We start from the raw sequence: 18562 nt of genomic DNA on the forward strand, positions 1-18562 counted from the left end.
CACCACCATCCTATGTCCCATTTTTTGAAGTTGAATCTTTCACCTTGAAATACCTTTGTCCTTTGCCGTAACTAAGCTTCAAAATGGAAGAAAACTACAAAATGATCCTTGGGAGATTCACTTATTATCTTGACCGCAAAGAAATGCCATCACCAAAAATAGAGCAAGAAATGGAACGCAGGCAAAGAATTGATCTCAAATCTAGAAAGTTTTTGGCTCAAGGTTGAGCAGATGGCTGACGTTCTCACTTAGAGTGTAGGTATTTTTTTTTGTTTTAGCATGGTCTAGGAATTGAAAACTTAGGGTAGGGTTTCTATAATTGGGTATTTTATATGGAGGTGAGAAGGGATGATAGCCATTAGATTAGAAGAAATAGATGGTTAGGATTAAATTTTGTACTTAAGTGGGCTTATGGGTTGGGAAGAATGGGCTAAGGGTAATTGGGTTGGACCATGTCTTCTGAGTTTGAAATTAGGCTAAAAAGACCAAATAATACAATGTATCTATAAAAATATAAAACTAAATACTACGCGTGAAACTAATTTTTTTTTGTATTTTCAAATGTTCTAATACTATAAATATAAATATACTAATTGACTTTAACCTAAAGATGGAAAAAATATTTTCTTTTGTAATTTTTTATTTCTTTTGCGATAAAAATAAAGTAAAGAGAGATATTAAATCCAAACTAAATATTTACGCTAAAATGTGTAAAATCTTGGGGAGGGTCAAAAATTACGTGTCTACAGTCTCCTGAAGACCTGGAATCACGAAGGGCGCAACTGGTGCCTGAGCTGGTCCCGTTGGTGCGTCCACAACTGGGACTTGATCCTGAACTAGGGCAACTGGTGGATCTGCAGGGGTTTCCCTAGCTGTTGTGCGGGCTACACCTCTTCCCCTACCACAACCTCAACTACGTCCTCGGCCTCTTGCTGCCCTGACTGGTGGCACTGGTGGTTGTCCCTCCTGCCCAGTAGCACGTGTCCTCACCATATGCGAGAGAATAGAATGATAGAAATTTAGTTGCCAGTATCAACAGATTCGCAAGATAAGAATTCAAGAATATGAAGTTTCCTAAAAGTTCTGCAGCCTCCCGAAGATAAGTACAGATGTCTCTGTACCCATCCGCGAGACTCTACTAAACCCGCTCATGACTCGTAAGACCTATGTAACCTAGGATCCGATACCAACTTGTCACAACCCAAAATTAACCGTCGTGATTGCGCCTATCGTGGAACTAGGCCAGCCTTAACTCAACAACCCAACACCAACAACAATAAGTTTGAAAAACATTAACGGAAGCATATAACATTAAAGAAAAATTGTTTGAAACATAAGAAAATCCCAAAGTGATTCAATCCAGCCCAAACCAGGGTGTCACTGAGTATATAAATGTCAAGATTAGAAAATATTGTCTACTACAGTATCTGAAGATATAAACTGAAAATACGACAAATATAAAGGAGGAGAGTCAATGCCCGCGAACTCCGTGCAGCTACCTCGCTAATCTCCAAATTCTGGAACCTCGATCAGCAACCGCCGCTACGACCAGCATCGCCTAGATCTGCACATGAGGTGCATGGAGTAACGTGAGTACACCAACTCAATATGTAATAGGTCCAAACTTTCGACTGAAAGGTAGTGACAAACTTAACCTCAACAGGTACAACAAAAATAAATGTCTAGAAACGTAAGCATGCTTTCAAGTCAATTATACAGCTCAAACAGTAAAGGAAATACAGATCTGAACAGTGTAAGGTATACAACTCAACTATCTCTACATGCCAATGCATAGACTGTATGAAATACACCATGTATTCTCACTCTCAATTGCTTAACCACTCAGTATTGTATATGGCCATCCAACCCAGGGAAATCCATTTCGAAACATATACAACACTGATTGCAAGTCACCCAGTACTGAGGAAAAAGGGCAATCCAACCCTTTGGAGAAATTCATCTCCAAGTATCAAGTACTTCGGACAAATCCATGTCCAGGGAAATCCATCCCTCAATAATATCATCCGTGCTCACTGGGGGTGTGTTACAGACTCCGGAGGGGATCCTACAGCCCAAGCACTATCACAATCATCAATATAACCATTGTGACGTGCAACTCGATCCTATAACTATCACTCATAACCGGGCTCTCGGCCTCACTCAGTCATTAACCTCTACAGTCTCACCACGGGCTCACAATGTCATGAAAACAACCTGGAACAATGATATGATGAATCAATAAATAGCTGAGACTGAGATATGATATAAAAATGCATAATCATGACTAAGTATGGAATATTAAATGAAAACTAGTGAGATGACAGCAAGAAACGACCGCTAAGGGTCCAACAATACCGGCACAAAGCCTAAACATGATATCTAGCATGATTTACAGCTCAACTACTTTATCACATGATGAAAACATGGATATCAACAGGATAGAGTCACTAAGCAGTGCCATGGAATCACCCAGGTCACAATTCTCACGGTGCACGCCTACACACATGTCACTTGGCATGTGCGTCACCTCAATACTAATCACATTACACATAGTTCGGGGCTTCGAACCCTCATAATCAAGTTTGGAAGCGTTACTTACCACATGTCAAGAAAAATCCTACTCTGTGATACCTTTGCCTCTCAAATCAGACTCCAAACGACCCGAATCTAGCCACAAGCAATACAATACAATCAATATAGACTAAAGGAATCAATTCCACAAGAAATATACCAAATTATATCCAAATCCAAAATCGGCTCAAATCCGGCCCCGGGGCCCCCGTCCATTGAAATCCAACAAAAGTTACAAAACCTGAAATCCCATTCACTCACGAGTCTAACCTCACCAAATTTACTCAAATCCGACAACAAAATCTCATTCAAAACCTCAAAATTCCATCTCAAGAACATTTCCACTTTTTCCCCAATTTTTCGCCCCAAATCACAATTTAGATGATAAAATCAAAGATATATTCATGGGATTTAACCAAAACCAAGTGAGAAACACTTATCCCAATCAACTCCGTGAATATCCCTTTAAGAATCGCCCAAATCGGTGATCTCTAGCTCAAAATATGAAAAATAAGCTCAAACTCTTGATTTTGAATGTAACACTGTCTGCCCAGATTTCCTTTTCGCGAACGCGACCATCCTCTCGCATTCGTGTAGAACAACTTGACTTCCTCTTCACTTTACTCTTCACGAACGCAACACACGCCTCGCGAATATGATGCTCTACTAGCTCCAACCTTCAAGAACGTGACCATCACCTCGTGAACACGTATAACAAGGACTTGGGGTCCCTAAATGCCTCACTCCTCTTCGCGATTGAGACCCTGCTCTGCATTCGTGATGCATAGGTAGAACACACCTTCGCATTCACGTCTGCCCTTCCACGAACGCGAAAAACAAATCCTCATCATCACAAAAATATTTTTCGCGAACGCGAGGACCCTCTCGCGAACGCAAAAGAGGAAACCAGAAAAATGCATCAGTAGATATCAACAATCTCACCAAGGCCAAAAATTATTTGTTAACCATCCAAAACTAAGAGGCCCTCGGGACCTCAACCAAACATACCAACACGTCCCATAATATCATACGAACTTAGTTGAACCTTCGAATCACTCAAAACAACATCAAAACACCAAATTACGTGTAACGACCCGGCCGGTCATTTTATGAGTTACTGCTCCATTTTCCCATTTCTGCTTCTTTATGTCTTATTCAGTTGTATTATGTGGCATCGTGTTGGTTAGTTTGGTCCGGAGAGGTTTTGTAGAGAAAGGAGACACTTAGTCTCTCAAGTTAGCCTTTTAGTTGGAAAAGTCAACTGGAAGTTGACTTGTAGGTAAACAACCTTGGAATTTAGTTTTTATGATTCAGATAGCTTCCGGAGGTGATTTGGGACTTATGAGCGTGATCGGAATGTATTTTGGAGGTCCGGAGTAGATTTAGGCTTGAATTGGCAAAATTGGAATTTTGGAGCTTTCTGGTTGATAGGAGAGATTTTGATATAGGGGTCAGAATGGAATTCTAGAAGTGATAGTAGGTCCGTTGTGTCATTTATGACATGTGTGCAAAATTTCAGGTCATTTGGACGAGATTTGATAGACTTTTTGATCGAAAGCGGAATTTGGAAGTTTTGGAATTTCTTAGGCTTGAATCCCATGATGATTTGGTGTTTTGATGTTGTTTTGTCACGAACCTAAACCCGGATCCGGTCGTGATGGCACCTCTCGTGAAGACAAGGCCAGCCGACACATTCCCATTTCAATTTTAAGCAATTAAGATAATAAATATTAAGTCTTAAACATGATAAAACCCCAAACTAAGTAGTGAACAGTACAATTTGCGGAAAACAAAACCAACACAGCCCGATACCGGGGTGTCACCAATCATGAGCATCTACAATCCAGATAAAGGCAAGAAAAAAGTCTACATAGTCTAATACAGATCTAAAAACAGAGAAAGATAAGATAAGGGAAGAAGCTCTGGGCTGCGAACGCCGGCAGCTACCTAGAGAATCTTCGAATTCGCCTGAGCTGGAAAGATCGACACTCGCTAGCGGGAACTGATGCGCCTGAATCTGCACACGTGGTGTAGGGAGTAAAGTGAGTACTCCAACTCAGTGAGTAATAATCATAAATAAAGATTGAGAGCAAAAAATCATGTAAGGCACATTACAGGCTATAAGGCAGCAGTAAAAGCCAGTAAAAAGTCATGAAACAGTGAAATTATGCAAAGCCACTTTACTTCAGTTTAAACTTCTTAAAATCCCTTTTTAAACAGTTAAACAAGTAAAAGACAGGCAACTAGGAAAGGTAAACATACAAAGAAACGCCCCTCGGGCACAATACCAACAGAATCAGCCCCTCGGGCAACACATGGAACAAGAACCATCCCATCGGGCTATATCTCACATCACAATGGGTGCCCGCACTTACTGGGGGTGTGCAAACTCTTGGAGGGTCCCCTTACGGCCCAAGCGCAATATCAAGCCATCTCGTGGCGTCATCACTAGCCTCTCGGACTCATATCAACAAGCCACCCCGTGGTGTATAAATCTCAGGCCCTTGGCCTCATAATCATAATCAGTGTTTCCTCACAACATACGCCCTCGGCCTTACTCAGTCAAAATCTCATAAGCCACTCGAGCAACAGTAAAACATGGTTCTCAGCCCAAAATATCATTTAAAATATCATTTAAGTGTTAAAGCAGAGTAAACATGGCTTAGTTATGAAAACAATAGAATATAGCATGACTGAGTTCAAGTATAAAGTCAAAACAGTGAGGAAATATCAATAAAAATCCCCTAAGGGTTCAAATAGTTGGCACGAGGCCGAAATATGGCATTCAGCTCAAACACATGATGATAGCAAATAATTTTCAATCAAATACACGGTAAAATAGTCATTCGGGACGGGCTAAGTCACAATCCCCAATATGCATGACTCTACGTTCATCATCTAGCATGTAAGTCACCTCAATATAGCACAACGATGTGCAATCCGGGAATTCATACCCTCAGGACAACATTTACAATCATTACTCACCTCTACCCGATCCAAATCTCTAGCTCGCGATGCCTTTGCCCCTCGAATCAGCCTCCGGATGCTCCAAATCTAACCAAAATTAGTGCAAAACCATTAAAATATGCTAAGGGAACAAAGCCCACTCGAAAGAATTCAAATTACAACACAAATACCGAAATTGGCCAAACCCGACCCCCGGGCCCACGTCTCGGATTCCGATAAAAATCACATTAATGGACTCCTTATTACTCCCCGAGTTAATTCATACCAAAAGTATCAAATTCCAAGCACAAACAATCCCTCAAATCCCAAATTCTAGGTCTCCAATTACAAGCCCTAGTTCTTCAATTTTAGGCTTAATTTCCATGATTAATTAGGTAGAATTCACATTAGAATCGAGTATTAACTCCATTAATCTTACCTTCAAGTGTTTCCCCTTGAATCCTTCTTCAATCCTCTATAAAAAGCTCCAAAATTGCTCAAAAATGGTGGAAAATAAACCCCAAAATCGCGGACAAGATGACTATTTAAACATTCTGCCTAGGCCTCAATTCCTTCTTCACAAACGCGGTCAACGCCTCACGTTCGCGAAGCACGAACCAACTTTGACCATATTTCCCTCTTACGCGATCGCGACCAGCCCCTCGCGAACACGATAGTTCTTTTGTTCCTCCTTCGCGAACGCGTTCCTCCTCTCGCGAACGCGATGAACAAATCGTTCTTCAAACCCAGCTGCTCAATTGCCTCTATGCGAATGCAACTCCACCTTGCGAACGCGACGCACCTCATTCCAGCACTTCGCGAATGCGGAGCCTTCCTTGCGAGAACGAAGGCTAAATCACCTGCCTGCTCAACTAACCCTTCGCGAATGCGAGGTCCTACTCGCGAATGCGAAGGCCATTTCTCTGCAACACTGATCAGCAATTTTCTGCAACTCCCAACATCTAGAAATGATCTAATTGACCACCCGAAACACACCCGAGGCCCCCGAGACCTCAACCAAACATGCCAACATATCCCATAACATCATTCAAACTTGTTCCAACCTTCGGAGTGCTCAAAACAATATCAAAACGCCAAATTCACATCGAATTCAAGCCTAAGAATTCTAAAATCTTCTAAATTATGCTTTTGATAAAAAACCCAACCAAACCACGTCCGAATAACTTGAAATTTTGCACACACATCCCAAATGATACCACGAAACTATTGCAACTCTCGGAATTCCATTCTGGCACCTATACCAAAATCACACCTATAAACCGGAAAATGTTAATAATCCAATTTCGCCAATTCAAGCCTAAATCTACTCCGGACCTCCAAAACACATTTTGATCATGCTCCTAAGTCCCAAATCACCTCCTGAAGCTATCTGAACCATCGGAACTCACATCCAAGCCTTCTAACACATAAGCCAACATCCGGTTGACTTTTCCATTTTAAGCTTCCTCAAAAGAGACTAAGTGTCTCAAACCTTACCAAATCCTTTCCGAACCCGAGCCAAACAACCCGATCACACATAGAATCGATAGACAAAGCAATAAGAAGCAGAAATGGGGAAAATGGAGCGATAACGCATGAGACGACTGGCCAGGTCGTCACATATTTTGAGTGCTCCGAAGATTGGAACAAGTTTGAATGGTGTTATGGGATATGTTGGTATATTTGGTTGAGATCCCGAGGGCCTCGGGTGAGTTTCAGGTGGTTAAACGGATCAAATCCTTGTTTTGAAAGTTGTATACTTTCTAATGTTTCTGTTGCAGACTTTTGGCCTTCTCTTTCGCGAGAGGGCTCTCGCGTTCGCGAAGGGATGAGTAGAGAGGCTGGAAATTTGGCCTTCGCGTTCGCGATGTTGGTCCCATGTTCGTGAAGGGTGAGGTTTTGAGTGCATCGTGAATGCGATGAGTTTCCCCCATTCGCATAGAGTAATGGAGCAGTTGGGGTCCTAGTCATTTGCGCTTCGCGTTCGCGCTTGGTGTGTCGCGTTCGTGATGGTCTGAGAAGCTGAAGCTTCACGTTCGCATTTAGGTGGTCGCGTTCGCGAAGAAGGATTTTGTGGTCAACGTATTTTTGTGCTTTGCGAATGCGAGGCTTTGTCCGCGTTCGCGAAGAAGGAAAGGTTCACCTGGGCAGAATGTTTTAATAGCCATTGTTCGCGATTTTGGGTCTAACTTCCACCATTTTTGAGCGATTTTGGAGATTTTTGAGAAGAATTGAAGAGGAAATCAAAGGGAAACACCTGGAGGTAAGATTTATGGACTTAATACTCGATCCTATTGTGATTTCTACCTAATTAAACATGAAATTTGTGGAATTTAAAGCATAAAATTGGAGAGTTAGGGCTTGAAATTGGAGAATTTGAGGGGTTGTTTGTGGTCGAATTTTGATGTATTTGATATGTATAAACTCTTGAGAGTGTAAGGATTCTAGTTTTGTGATTTTTCTCGGACCGAGACCTGGGCTCGGGGGTCGGGTTTGGCCAATTTCGGGATTTTTGATGTATTGGTTATTTTCGAGTGGGCTTTGTTCCCTTAGCATATTTTGATGGTATAAATCTGTTTTTGGTTAGATTTGGAGCATCCGAAGGCCGAGTCGAGAGGCAAAGGCATCGCGGGCTAGAGTGTGGACTGGATAGAGGTAATAGATGATTGTAAATGTTGTCCTGAGGGTATGAAACCCCGGATTTCACATCGTTGTGCTACTTTGAGGTGACGCACATGCTAGATGACGAGCGTGGGGTCATGCACCGTTGGGGATTGTGACTTAGTCTGTCCTGTATGACTGTTAAGTCGCGTATTTGATTGAAAAATGTTAGATATCATTGTATTTTTGAAAGTATTACTCTCTCTGTTCCAGTTTATGTGAACCTATTTCCTTTTTGGTTCGTTCCAAAAAGAATGAACCCTTTCTAAATTTGGTAACAATTTAGCTTAAAGTTACAACTCTACCCTTAATGAGAAGCTTTTATAACCACATAAATACTCTGGGCCCCATTTAGACTTGTTTAGGACCACAAATTTCAAAAGTCTTCATTTTTTTCTTAAACTTCGTGCCCAATCAAACAGGTTCACATAAATTGGAACGGAGGGAGTATCATGTTTTGGGCTGAATGCCATGTTTGGGCCTCGTGCCAACTATTTTGGATCCTTGAGAGATTTTTACTACTATTCCTCACTGTTTGACTTCATAATTGTACTCACTCATGTTGTATCCTACTATTTTCATAACTCAACCATATTTACTCTGTTTTGATATTTTAAATGACATTTTGGGTTGAGCATCATGTTTTACTGTTGCCCAAGTGGCTTGAGATATTTCTGACTGAGTGAGGCTGAGGGCCTGTGTTGTGAGGATATTATGGGATCGGGCTGCGCACCGCAGCAGTGTTGTACTGATTCATGATTATGAGGCCTGGGGCCTGATTCGTTACGCTATGAGGTGGCTTGTTATGAGGCCGAGGGCCAGTTTGATTATGCCATGAGATGGCTTGTTATAGCGCTTGGGTTGTAGGAGCCCCTCCGGAGTCTGCACACCTCCATTGAGCGCGGGTACCCAGTGTGAGATGTGATATTGCACGAGGGGTTGTTGTTGTTTCATGTTATTGCCCGAGCAGCTGATACGAGTGATTGTGAGGTAGCCCGAGGGGCTAGTTTTGTTGATATTTTTGCCCGAGGGGCGGTTGTGGTACTTGTTTTGCCCGAGGGGCTGTTTACGTTTCTATCCATTTTCTCACTGTTTTCATCACTCATTTGAACTAATGAAAGACGTTTTAAAAAGGCTTTTACTGAACTGAGATATTTTTACGAGTTTTACTGCTTTACTGCATTGTTCTAGACTTATACTATTTTACTGTAGTGTTATGTTGTGGTTTACGTGCTTTCTTATTGCTCAGTTGTCTTTACTTTTATTACTTACTGAGTTGGCATACTCACATTATTCCATGCACCCTTTGTGTAGATCCAGGAGTCTCGGGTCACGCTAGCGAGTGCTGATTTATCTTCCAGCAGGCTTTCGGAGTTGACTAGGTACCTGTTTGGCGTTCGCAGCTCAGTGCTTCTCCTTCCTATCTTTATTCTGTTTTGTATTAACTTTGATTTAGACTATGTTATCTTTTCATATTCCTAGACGAGTTGTAGTTGCTCGTGACTGGTGACACCCCGATGTCAGGCTGTGTTTTGTTTTCGCACTATTCTATTCTACCTTACATTTTGGAATTTTTATCTTATTAATGACTTTAACTCACTTATTATAATTGTTCGGTTGGTTTTGGGGTTTGTGTCGGCTGGCCTATTTTCACGATAGGCGCCATCACGACCGGGTCCGTTTTAGGGTTGTGACATTACAACCGGATTCAAGCCTAAAGAATTTCTAAACTTCCGAAGTCCACAAATGATGCCGAAACCTACCAAACCACGTCCGAATGACCTCAAATCTTGCACACAAGTCATAAATGATCTCACGAACCTACTCCAACTTCTGAAAATCCAATCTGACCCTAATATCAAAATTTTCTCTGCCGGCCAAAATCGCGAAAATTCTAGCTTTCGTCAATTCAAGCCTAATTATACTACGGACCTCCAAATCACATTCTGGATACGCTCCTAAGTCCAAAATCACCTAACGGAGCTAACGGAACCATCAAAATTCTAATCCAAGGTCGTTTATACATAAGTCAACATCCAATCAACTTTTTCCAACTTAAACTTTCAAATAAAAGACTGTGTGTCTCAATTCACTCTGAAATCACTCTAAACCTAAACCAACTAACCCGGTATATCATAATATAGCTGAAAAATACAAAAGAAGCAGAAAATAGAAAAACGGGACTATAACTCTCGAAACAACCGGTTGGGTCGTTACAAAAGAACAAATAAGCAATTAAACAAATAATTAGATTGCATAAATAAATTTTAATAAAGGCGCTAGGCATATAGATATGAACGACATATTTCAGGAACTAACTTCTTTCATGTATTCTTCCATGCATAACAAATTTTGATTGAGACAATAGTTTTCACCTAAAATCATTGAAGAATTACAAGTTTTGTAAAATCAACTACTTTACTAGAAGCTACGATTATACTTTGAGGGTTTATCAACTACTTTACTAGAAGCTACTTTACTATTAGCCAAGTCTCCGGCACTAGAGAGATTTCTAATTGAGCCTAGGCCAGGAAATGAACCTCTTGATATAGTAGTTGAAATACTCGCTGAGCTAACAAAATTTCAGCGTGCATCACCTAAAGCAGTAGTTGTTTATGACTATGATAAGCATCGATGGTACGGTCGTTAAACAGATCATGATCTTTAGGTAAGTAGATGCTTTGGATGTTGAAGTGAATAGAGAGAAACAAACGCTGATGCAGGGTTTTGCTCGCAGTCATAGGTATATTCAGAATTTAAATTTTATGAGTTCAACTTTTTTATTTTTAAGTATTGAACCTAGTATATTCTTAAAATTATGGGTTCATATAAAAAAATACTTGGTCCACGAAGTTGTAATTTAGTACATTATGCTATATTTTGTTTAAGATGCAGTTAAACAACTTTTTTGGGTTTTGATTAAAAAGGTTTTAGCAATTCGAAAATAAGTTTAAATTTAATTCCTTGACTACGTAAAGGCATATTTACACAGTCAGATTAACCAATTACATATAAATGTTTACACAACGAATTATCAATTTAAAGAGTGGGTAGCCTATTTGAGTCGGTCAAATTACACTCTTGAAAAAGTTTTTATACCACTAATGGATTAAAATGTAATTCTTAAAAATTATAGATATTATAATTTAAGTAAATTCAAACGTGAAAGACTTAAAATTATGATAATCAAGCATTTACTCACCTTCTATTAGTGTTTCACTAAGTCTCGATTCTCATCCATTGCTTCTTTGACTCAATTCTAACTATAGTAAAATTAGTCTAATCTTTACTGTATAGTTATAGTTTGGTAAAAACTTTATTATATACCCATTGGTGCACTTTGACTTTCAAAACTCATTTTGGAAGAGGCTTAATCATTATTACTAGATGATACAAACTTAAAAACTGTACTAAAAACACATAGAAAGAAAGAATTTATTGAAATAGTCATTCATCCCAATTGCTTAAATTAAAAATAGCCGACGAATGATAATATATTCATTATTCATGTACAATATATGTATAACTATATACAATCAATATATAATCTTTGCATACGACTAGAAAAAAGTAATTATTAAATTCGACCGGCTCGTGTAAAGCTCCCGAGTTAAAACAAGAAAATCTAACTAGATCATTTTAGAAATAACTAGTCACGTGTGTGTTACACGTGTATCACTTGTTAACAATAACATATTTTACATATCAAGTGATGAAAAGCAAAATAGAACAAGTTTCAAGTTTTTTCGTTAAGATTTAATTGTTTATTTGTCTTTTTCTCTTTTAGTTTCCACCAATGACCTTTAAGACTTCAATACGATTCACTCTTCATTTTCGCATTCCTTTTAGATTAACGACGTGTTAGAGATTTATAGAATACATATATGGGAGTAAACATTACTAATACATGAAGAACAAATAAGCAATTAAACAATTAATTAGACTGCATAAATAAATTTTAATAAAGGTGGTAGGCATATAGATATGAACGACATATTTCAGGAACTAACTTCTTTCATGTATTCTTCCATACATAGCAAATTTTTATTGAGACAATAGTTTTCACCTAAAATCATTAAAGAATTACAAATTTTGTAAAATCAACTACTTAACTAGAAGCTAAGATTATACTTCGGAGTTTTATCAGGATGGAAAACTCCAAAATGCTTCTCAGTCTCGGCCCCCGTCTTAATATTTTCATCAAACATAGCAAACAAATAAGTTTCTACAGCAGTTCCAGGCTTGTGTGGAGTTCCTGCACCTGACTTCACATGACTAATCAAATTAGTGTAATAAGTTCCAGCATTATCTATACTTGCTCCATCTCCACCATCAGATGGCCATCCACTTTCCGAAACAACAATTGGCAAGTTTTCTCCGCCAGCTTTCTCAATTGCATAATAAGTTGCATCCAACATAGCGTCGAAAAGATTACGATAGCCCGATGGATCGGGATTTTGTTGTGTAAATAGTGCATAAGGGAGTGGCACATGAGCAGGGTCACCAAGATAACCAAAATACGGATAAATATTTGCTAAGACAGGCAAGTTATTCTGTTTCAAGAACCCGATAAGTGGGTTAATAAAACTGCTTATATCGTCCCTAAATACTGACTGAGAAGGTGGATATGTGTTCGTCAAAATCCCCGTCTCTATTGCCGTTGAGACCTTAACCTGAAGTTGAAATTTCGTTATCGCCTGTTGCACGTTTTGCAACGCGGGGAGAAGAAAGGGAGCAAATTTAGATGTTGCACTATTAGCAGGGGATATTTCATTTCCAACATTTATATATTTGAACTTAACATCTGGTGAATAAGCCACAATATTTGCATTAACCCAATTTGTAGCTGCATTTGGATCTGTTAAAGCTTGAAGATTATCATTAGGAATATCAAGAATTATTTCAATGTTACTTCCCTTAAGAGCAGTGAGTGTTTCAGCAATTGGATCATAAACTCTCATATTTGTTATGCCATTAGCTTTATAAAGATTTACAACATCTTGTGATGATGGTAAGTTGTTACCATTTCTTCCATAACATACTCCAATAGGTTGTGCCTCTGCATCATAAAAAAAATGTTAGTGTAAATAAAGGAATTTATTGTAGAATCGGTGACGGAGCCAAAAATTGTAATAAGGGGATTCAAAAAGTTCATATTTGCGACCTAAAGCAATTTTCTAAAGTACTTATGTCACTACAATAAAAAGGTTTTCTATGTCAGGGAGAGATTCAAAAGTTTATATGTATATGAAAAATATTATTCTCGCATTATTTACACAGTACTCCAACAAAAGGGATTCAATTGAACCCCTTCATTAGTCGTGCCTCCGCCATTACATAAGTATCCAAGTTGACACCCTTTGAAACTGAAGCACCTATTCTACATAAGATTTTACGTTATCAATATAGTTTAATCAATTACAATAGTTTGTTGACTATTTTTTTAAGCGACCAACCAATATTAATAAAAGAGGGTTACCTATAATTACATTTTAAGTAATCGAGTTATATAAATATTTGTATATCAATAGTACATAGAACTTAAATTGTATAAATTACGTAACAGAAAAAGCGGTTTGGTAAATTTCTTAATCATGCATAAAGCAAAAAGGGGATACCCCAAAAAAATATTATTATTTGAAGGTATAGAAAAATAATAACAATAAAATGTTAAAAGTAAAACCAAGATAATGAGAGGAGGAGAAAATACCTATTATTTGAAGGTATGTCATTACCATACCAACAAATACAAACATGAACAAGTTAGCCATCATGAAAAAGCAATAAGAAACAAATTATGAAATGTAAAGTGTAGGAAAAAGACTAGAGGATGGCTTCTTATATAGGGGAAAAAATGACTAGAGTGTAATATTAAAATTAGTTACTGCAATTTGGTCAAAGTTAGGAATATGTAAAGTCATTTAATATATAAACATATAAGCTTAAATCACATGTACAGAATTGGAAATTATTTGATGGACTAATTGAGAATTTGAGTTCAGATTTACTACTCTATTATTTATGAGTAGTAGTCCCTCAGAATTTTGGAATATGGTTAGAGCAAGACTTACTATATATATATATATATATATATATATATATATATATATATATCATGATAATATTATGTTTTTTTATTACATTGTGTTAGATGTCTAGCAATAGTTAATTTACATTTTAGATCAAAATTTAATTGAATTTTGAAATCGCGGTTTAAATGCTATGTCAATTTTAGAAATATTGATACATATTCCGCGAGAATTAGCACAACGAAATAGAGAGAAAAAAGTAGTCATTCACTGCAAGTATTGAATACGTAAAAATTATTCACACAATCAAATTATTAATTAACAATAAATAGGGTGTTCACAGTAAACATAAACGAAAAATGAAGAATAATTGAAATTGAATTAAAGCGAGAAAAGAAAAAACAACTTTTTTTTGTTTTATTTGGTTTGCTTTTGATTTTAAGCACATAATAATCGACAAAAATTGAAACGATATAATTTCTGTTATATTTGGTTCAAGTATTTAAAAATTAACTTAGATGATTTGGTTTCGTTTTACGTTAAAATTGATCCAAATCGAATGATGAACACCCCTGAGGCCTAACTACTGCTACATATTTACACTCAAAATGAATTATTTTTGAAGAAGGGAGTGGTAGTCTGTTTGAGTCAATTAAATTGCCGATGGTGTAAAAGTTTTTACACCGCTATTGGCTAATAATTTTTTTTTAAAGTAGATGTTATGATTCAAGTAAATTCAAACTTGAAAGATTTAAAATTATGATAATCCATCATTTACTCACTTTCTATTAGTGTTTCACTCAATCTTGATTCTCATCATGCTTCTTTGACTCAATTCTAATTAGTAAAGGTTAGTGTAATCTTGACTGTATAATTATAATTTGGTAAAAAGTCCACATTGGTTTTGAAACTCATTTTGGAAAATGCTTTGTTATGAATTTCGAAGGGTTATTATGCCTAAGGATATTCTATTGTTGTATCATTTACAGAAAGCTGAATATCGAATGTATACTCGACGCACAACACCTCCTAGGAGACACTATAATAGGCATTTCCTCGTCTTTCAAATAATTTGTCGTTAAATTGCTTTCACATAAACTTATGTTTGTAACATCACAAACTCTGTTTAATTTTATAACTCCTATTTATTTATTTTTTGCTAGTATTACGATCCTCTGTATATACTTTCTCCCTATTTATCAGTCATTTGACAAAATAAAACGTTTAAGAAATTGCAATCAAAGATCACTTATTTACTGACCAAACAATGATTTTTTTTTCTTTCCCGGAAAACTACATAATATAGCCTCCCCAAAAAAACAGCCGATAATATACATATATATGTAGTATACATATCTTATACATAAGCAATGTATTTTTTTGTATATTTAGCTAACAAATATAATTATTTTTGGCCGACCGACCGAATGTGTAACTTAGAATTAGCATCCTATAACAACCCATAGCAGGAATTGGTAATTTTTTTGCCTTATATTAGGTTTGGTAAAGATAGCCCCAAATAATTGGCATTATTTAGCCAAATCCTAAAAAAAACTACTCTCTTTTATATTCTCTCTCAAAAAAAAAATTACACACTTATTTTGGCTTCCCTCCCCCTTTCTCTCCTTGTATTTCTTCTTCTATCTCTTCTCTTTTGCTCTCATAGTTTAGCAAAAATTCTTGCAAATTATGCAAAAAAAAAAAAAAAAAAAAATCAGTGGGATGAAAAGGTAAGGTTGATCTCACATCAGAGAAAATCATAAGCAAAAACTAAGAGAGAAAAAATATATTTTAACTTTATTTTTCTTCTCTCTTCTTTTTTTTTTTTTTTTGGTTGGATTGAATGAGTGGGTGCGATTGAAATTGGTTGAAAATACCTAAACGAGGCTATATACAAAATTTGAGCAAGATTAGTAAAAAATAAGAGAGAAAAATATATTTCAACTTTATTTTTCTTCTCTCTTCCTTTTTTTGGTTGGATTGAATGAGTGGGTGTGATTGAAATTGGTTGAAAATATCTAAACGAGGCTATATACAAAATTTGAGCAAGATTAGAAGTGATTTAGACTAGTTTCAGGCAAAAAATCATACCTAAAAATCCAACTGCGATACGTGTATATCACGTTGTACATTGTGTACATCAGTGTATATCACACACAAGGACGTCTGTGTATATCACTTTGTATATCGGTATACAACACAACTTTTTATGGACGCCGTGTATATCACATTGTATATCGTATATATAACACAAATTTTCATGAATATACACAGGTAAACATAATATACATGAGATATCACTGATGTACATAGAGATACATACGGGTTACAATAGGGGATACACATGTGGAGTCGTCTTGAATTTGAGTTTTCAATCTAAAATGTGTTATACAAAGAAGGAAAATAAAATTTTAATAATTTTTTTGATACACACATTATTATTATGTTATACACTGTGATATATAAATAATATAATTATTAATTATTGATCAAAAAAGGAAAATAAATTTTTGATATAGCATGTTTAAGAAAGTTCTAAAATATAAAAATAATAAATATAATTATGGGAGTAAATAATATTTTAGTATATAATGAAAATTAATTTTTGATGTACACAAAGAAGAAAAATAAACTTATGATATCTATTTTGATATACGCATGTTCGATGTGTTATACACTGTGATATACAAATAATATAATATTTTTATTGTGATATACATTGATATAAAGGCAGCAATAACTATATAAATAATTTTATATTATTGATATACAAAAAATAATATTATTTATATACAAATAATGAAAATAAAATTATAATATACATGTTGGTATAGACAAAGAAGAAGAAAAAAATTGTGATATACATATTATTATTGTGATATACATTTATTGGCTATTTGATGTCAATATCTATAATTAGGGTTATTTTCTGCCAATTATATGAGTATGTTGTTATATCATGCCAAAACCTTATAAATATATGATTGAACCCATTAGAATGGAGTAAAAATTGTGTGGGGTAGCCACTTTTTAAAGTGGTATTTACTTTTTATCCAATATTTTCAATGTTTAGCAATAGTAGCCACTAGTCTATTAAAATTAATATGAAAAGACTGTGTTACCCTTTCTTCTATCTCTTTCATGTTAGGGAGAAGAACTGTGATCGGCGGCACCCTTTCTTCAGACAGAATGTGATGCGTATTACACTATGCAGTATTCACCAACAACGGATCTCACAAAAATCTGTCAAACACTCAAACCATTACAGCTTGCCACCCAAATGTAAAGCGCATAGTATATGATAGAGATTCAGAAAAGTACAGTCCCTAAGGTGTACTCCATGTCTGGGCAAAAAAATGCACTCCAACCGGTCATGCAAACTTCTCTGCAAATTTTGCTACATATGTATATGTTACTTGAAATACACAATTTTGTTAGATCTAGCAAAAACTTATTATTTCTCTTATGAAATGTTTATTATTTGTTGATGGACGTAAAGCTTATGCTACAGAACGTTTGGTTTTCTGCTACGTTATGGATCCTGAACCTACAGTTACAAGTTTAAAAGTTAAGGACATTTGGTCCTGAACTTCGAATTCGAAGTTCAAAAGTTAAGGACACTTGGTCCTGAACTTAGAATTACAAGTTCAAAAGTTAAGGAAACTTGGTCTTGAACTTAGACTAACAAGCTCAAAAGTTAAGGACAATAGGTCCTGAACTTAGACTTACAAGTTCAAAAATTAGGGACAAGTAGTCCTTAACTTAGAGTTACAAGCACAGAACTTAAGGACACGTGGTCCTGAACTTCAAGTTCCAAGTTCAAAAGTTAAAGACATGTAGTCCTGAAGTCCTGAATTTCGAGTTGCAAGTTCAAATGTTAAGGACATGTAATCCTGAACTTAGAGTTGCAAATTCAAAAGTTAAGGACATGTATAGCCCTTTTGGCCAAGCTGCAAAAATCAGCTTATTTTGAGAAGTGCTTTTTTCCAAAAGTGCTTTTCTTAAAAGTACTTTTGGTGAGAAGCAGTTTGCGTTTGGCTAATTAGTTTGTAAAGTACTTCTGAGAAGCAATTAGTGTTTGGCCAAGCTTTAAAAAACTGCTTCTAAGTGTATTTTTCTCAAAAGTGCTTCTCAAAAAAGTCCTTTTGAAGAGAAGCTACTTTTTTCTACTTCTCCAAAACTGCTTCTTCTTCTCCTCAAAAACACTTTTTTTTTCTTCCAAAAGCTTGGCCAAACACCTCATTTTTGGCCAAAAGTGCTTTTGGCCAAAAAAAATACTTTTGGCCAAAAAGAAGCTTGGTCAATGTAATACCCTATGTTTATATAGGGCATATTAGTCTTTTAACATAACTTTA

At 36.5% G+C, this 18562-nt stretch overlaps 1 protein-coding gene across 1 annotated transcript; it reads right to left on the reverse strand.

The window, feature by feature from the left end:
• Nucleotides 1-12257: 12257 nt before the first annotated feature.
• On the reverse strand, nucleotides 12258-13972 carry LOC104245474 (glucan endo-1,3-beta-glucosidase, acidic-like). Its single transcript, XM_009801082.2, has 2 exons — nucleotides 13889-13972; nucleotides 12258-13237 (listed from the first exon to the last, which is right to left on the reverse strand). The coding sequence occupies exons 1-2, from the start codon at nucleotides 13950-13952 to the stop codon at nucleotides 12291-12293; spliced, it is 1011 nt and encodes a 336-aa protein (XP_009799384.2). The 5' UTR covers nucleotides 13953-13972; the 3' UTR covers nucleotides 12258-12290.
• Between the last annotated feature and the right edge of the window lie 4590 nt (nucleotides 13973-18562).

This window comes from Nicotiana sylvestris, chromosome 11, assembly GCF_000393655.2.
Source record: "Nicotiana sylvestris chromosome 11, ASM39365v2, whole genome shotgun sequence".
In the NCBI taxonomy this organism is placed as follows: domain Eukaryota; kingdom Viridiplantae; phylum Streptophyta; class Magnoliopsida; order Solanales; family Solanaceae; genus Nicotiana; species Nicotiana sylvestris.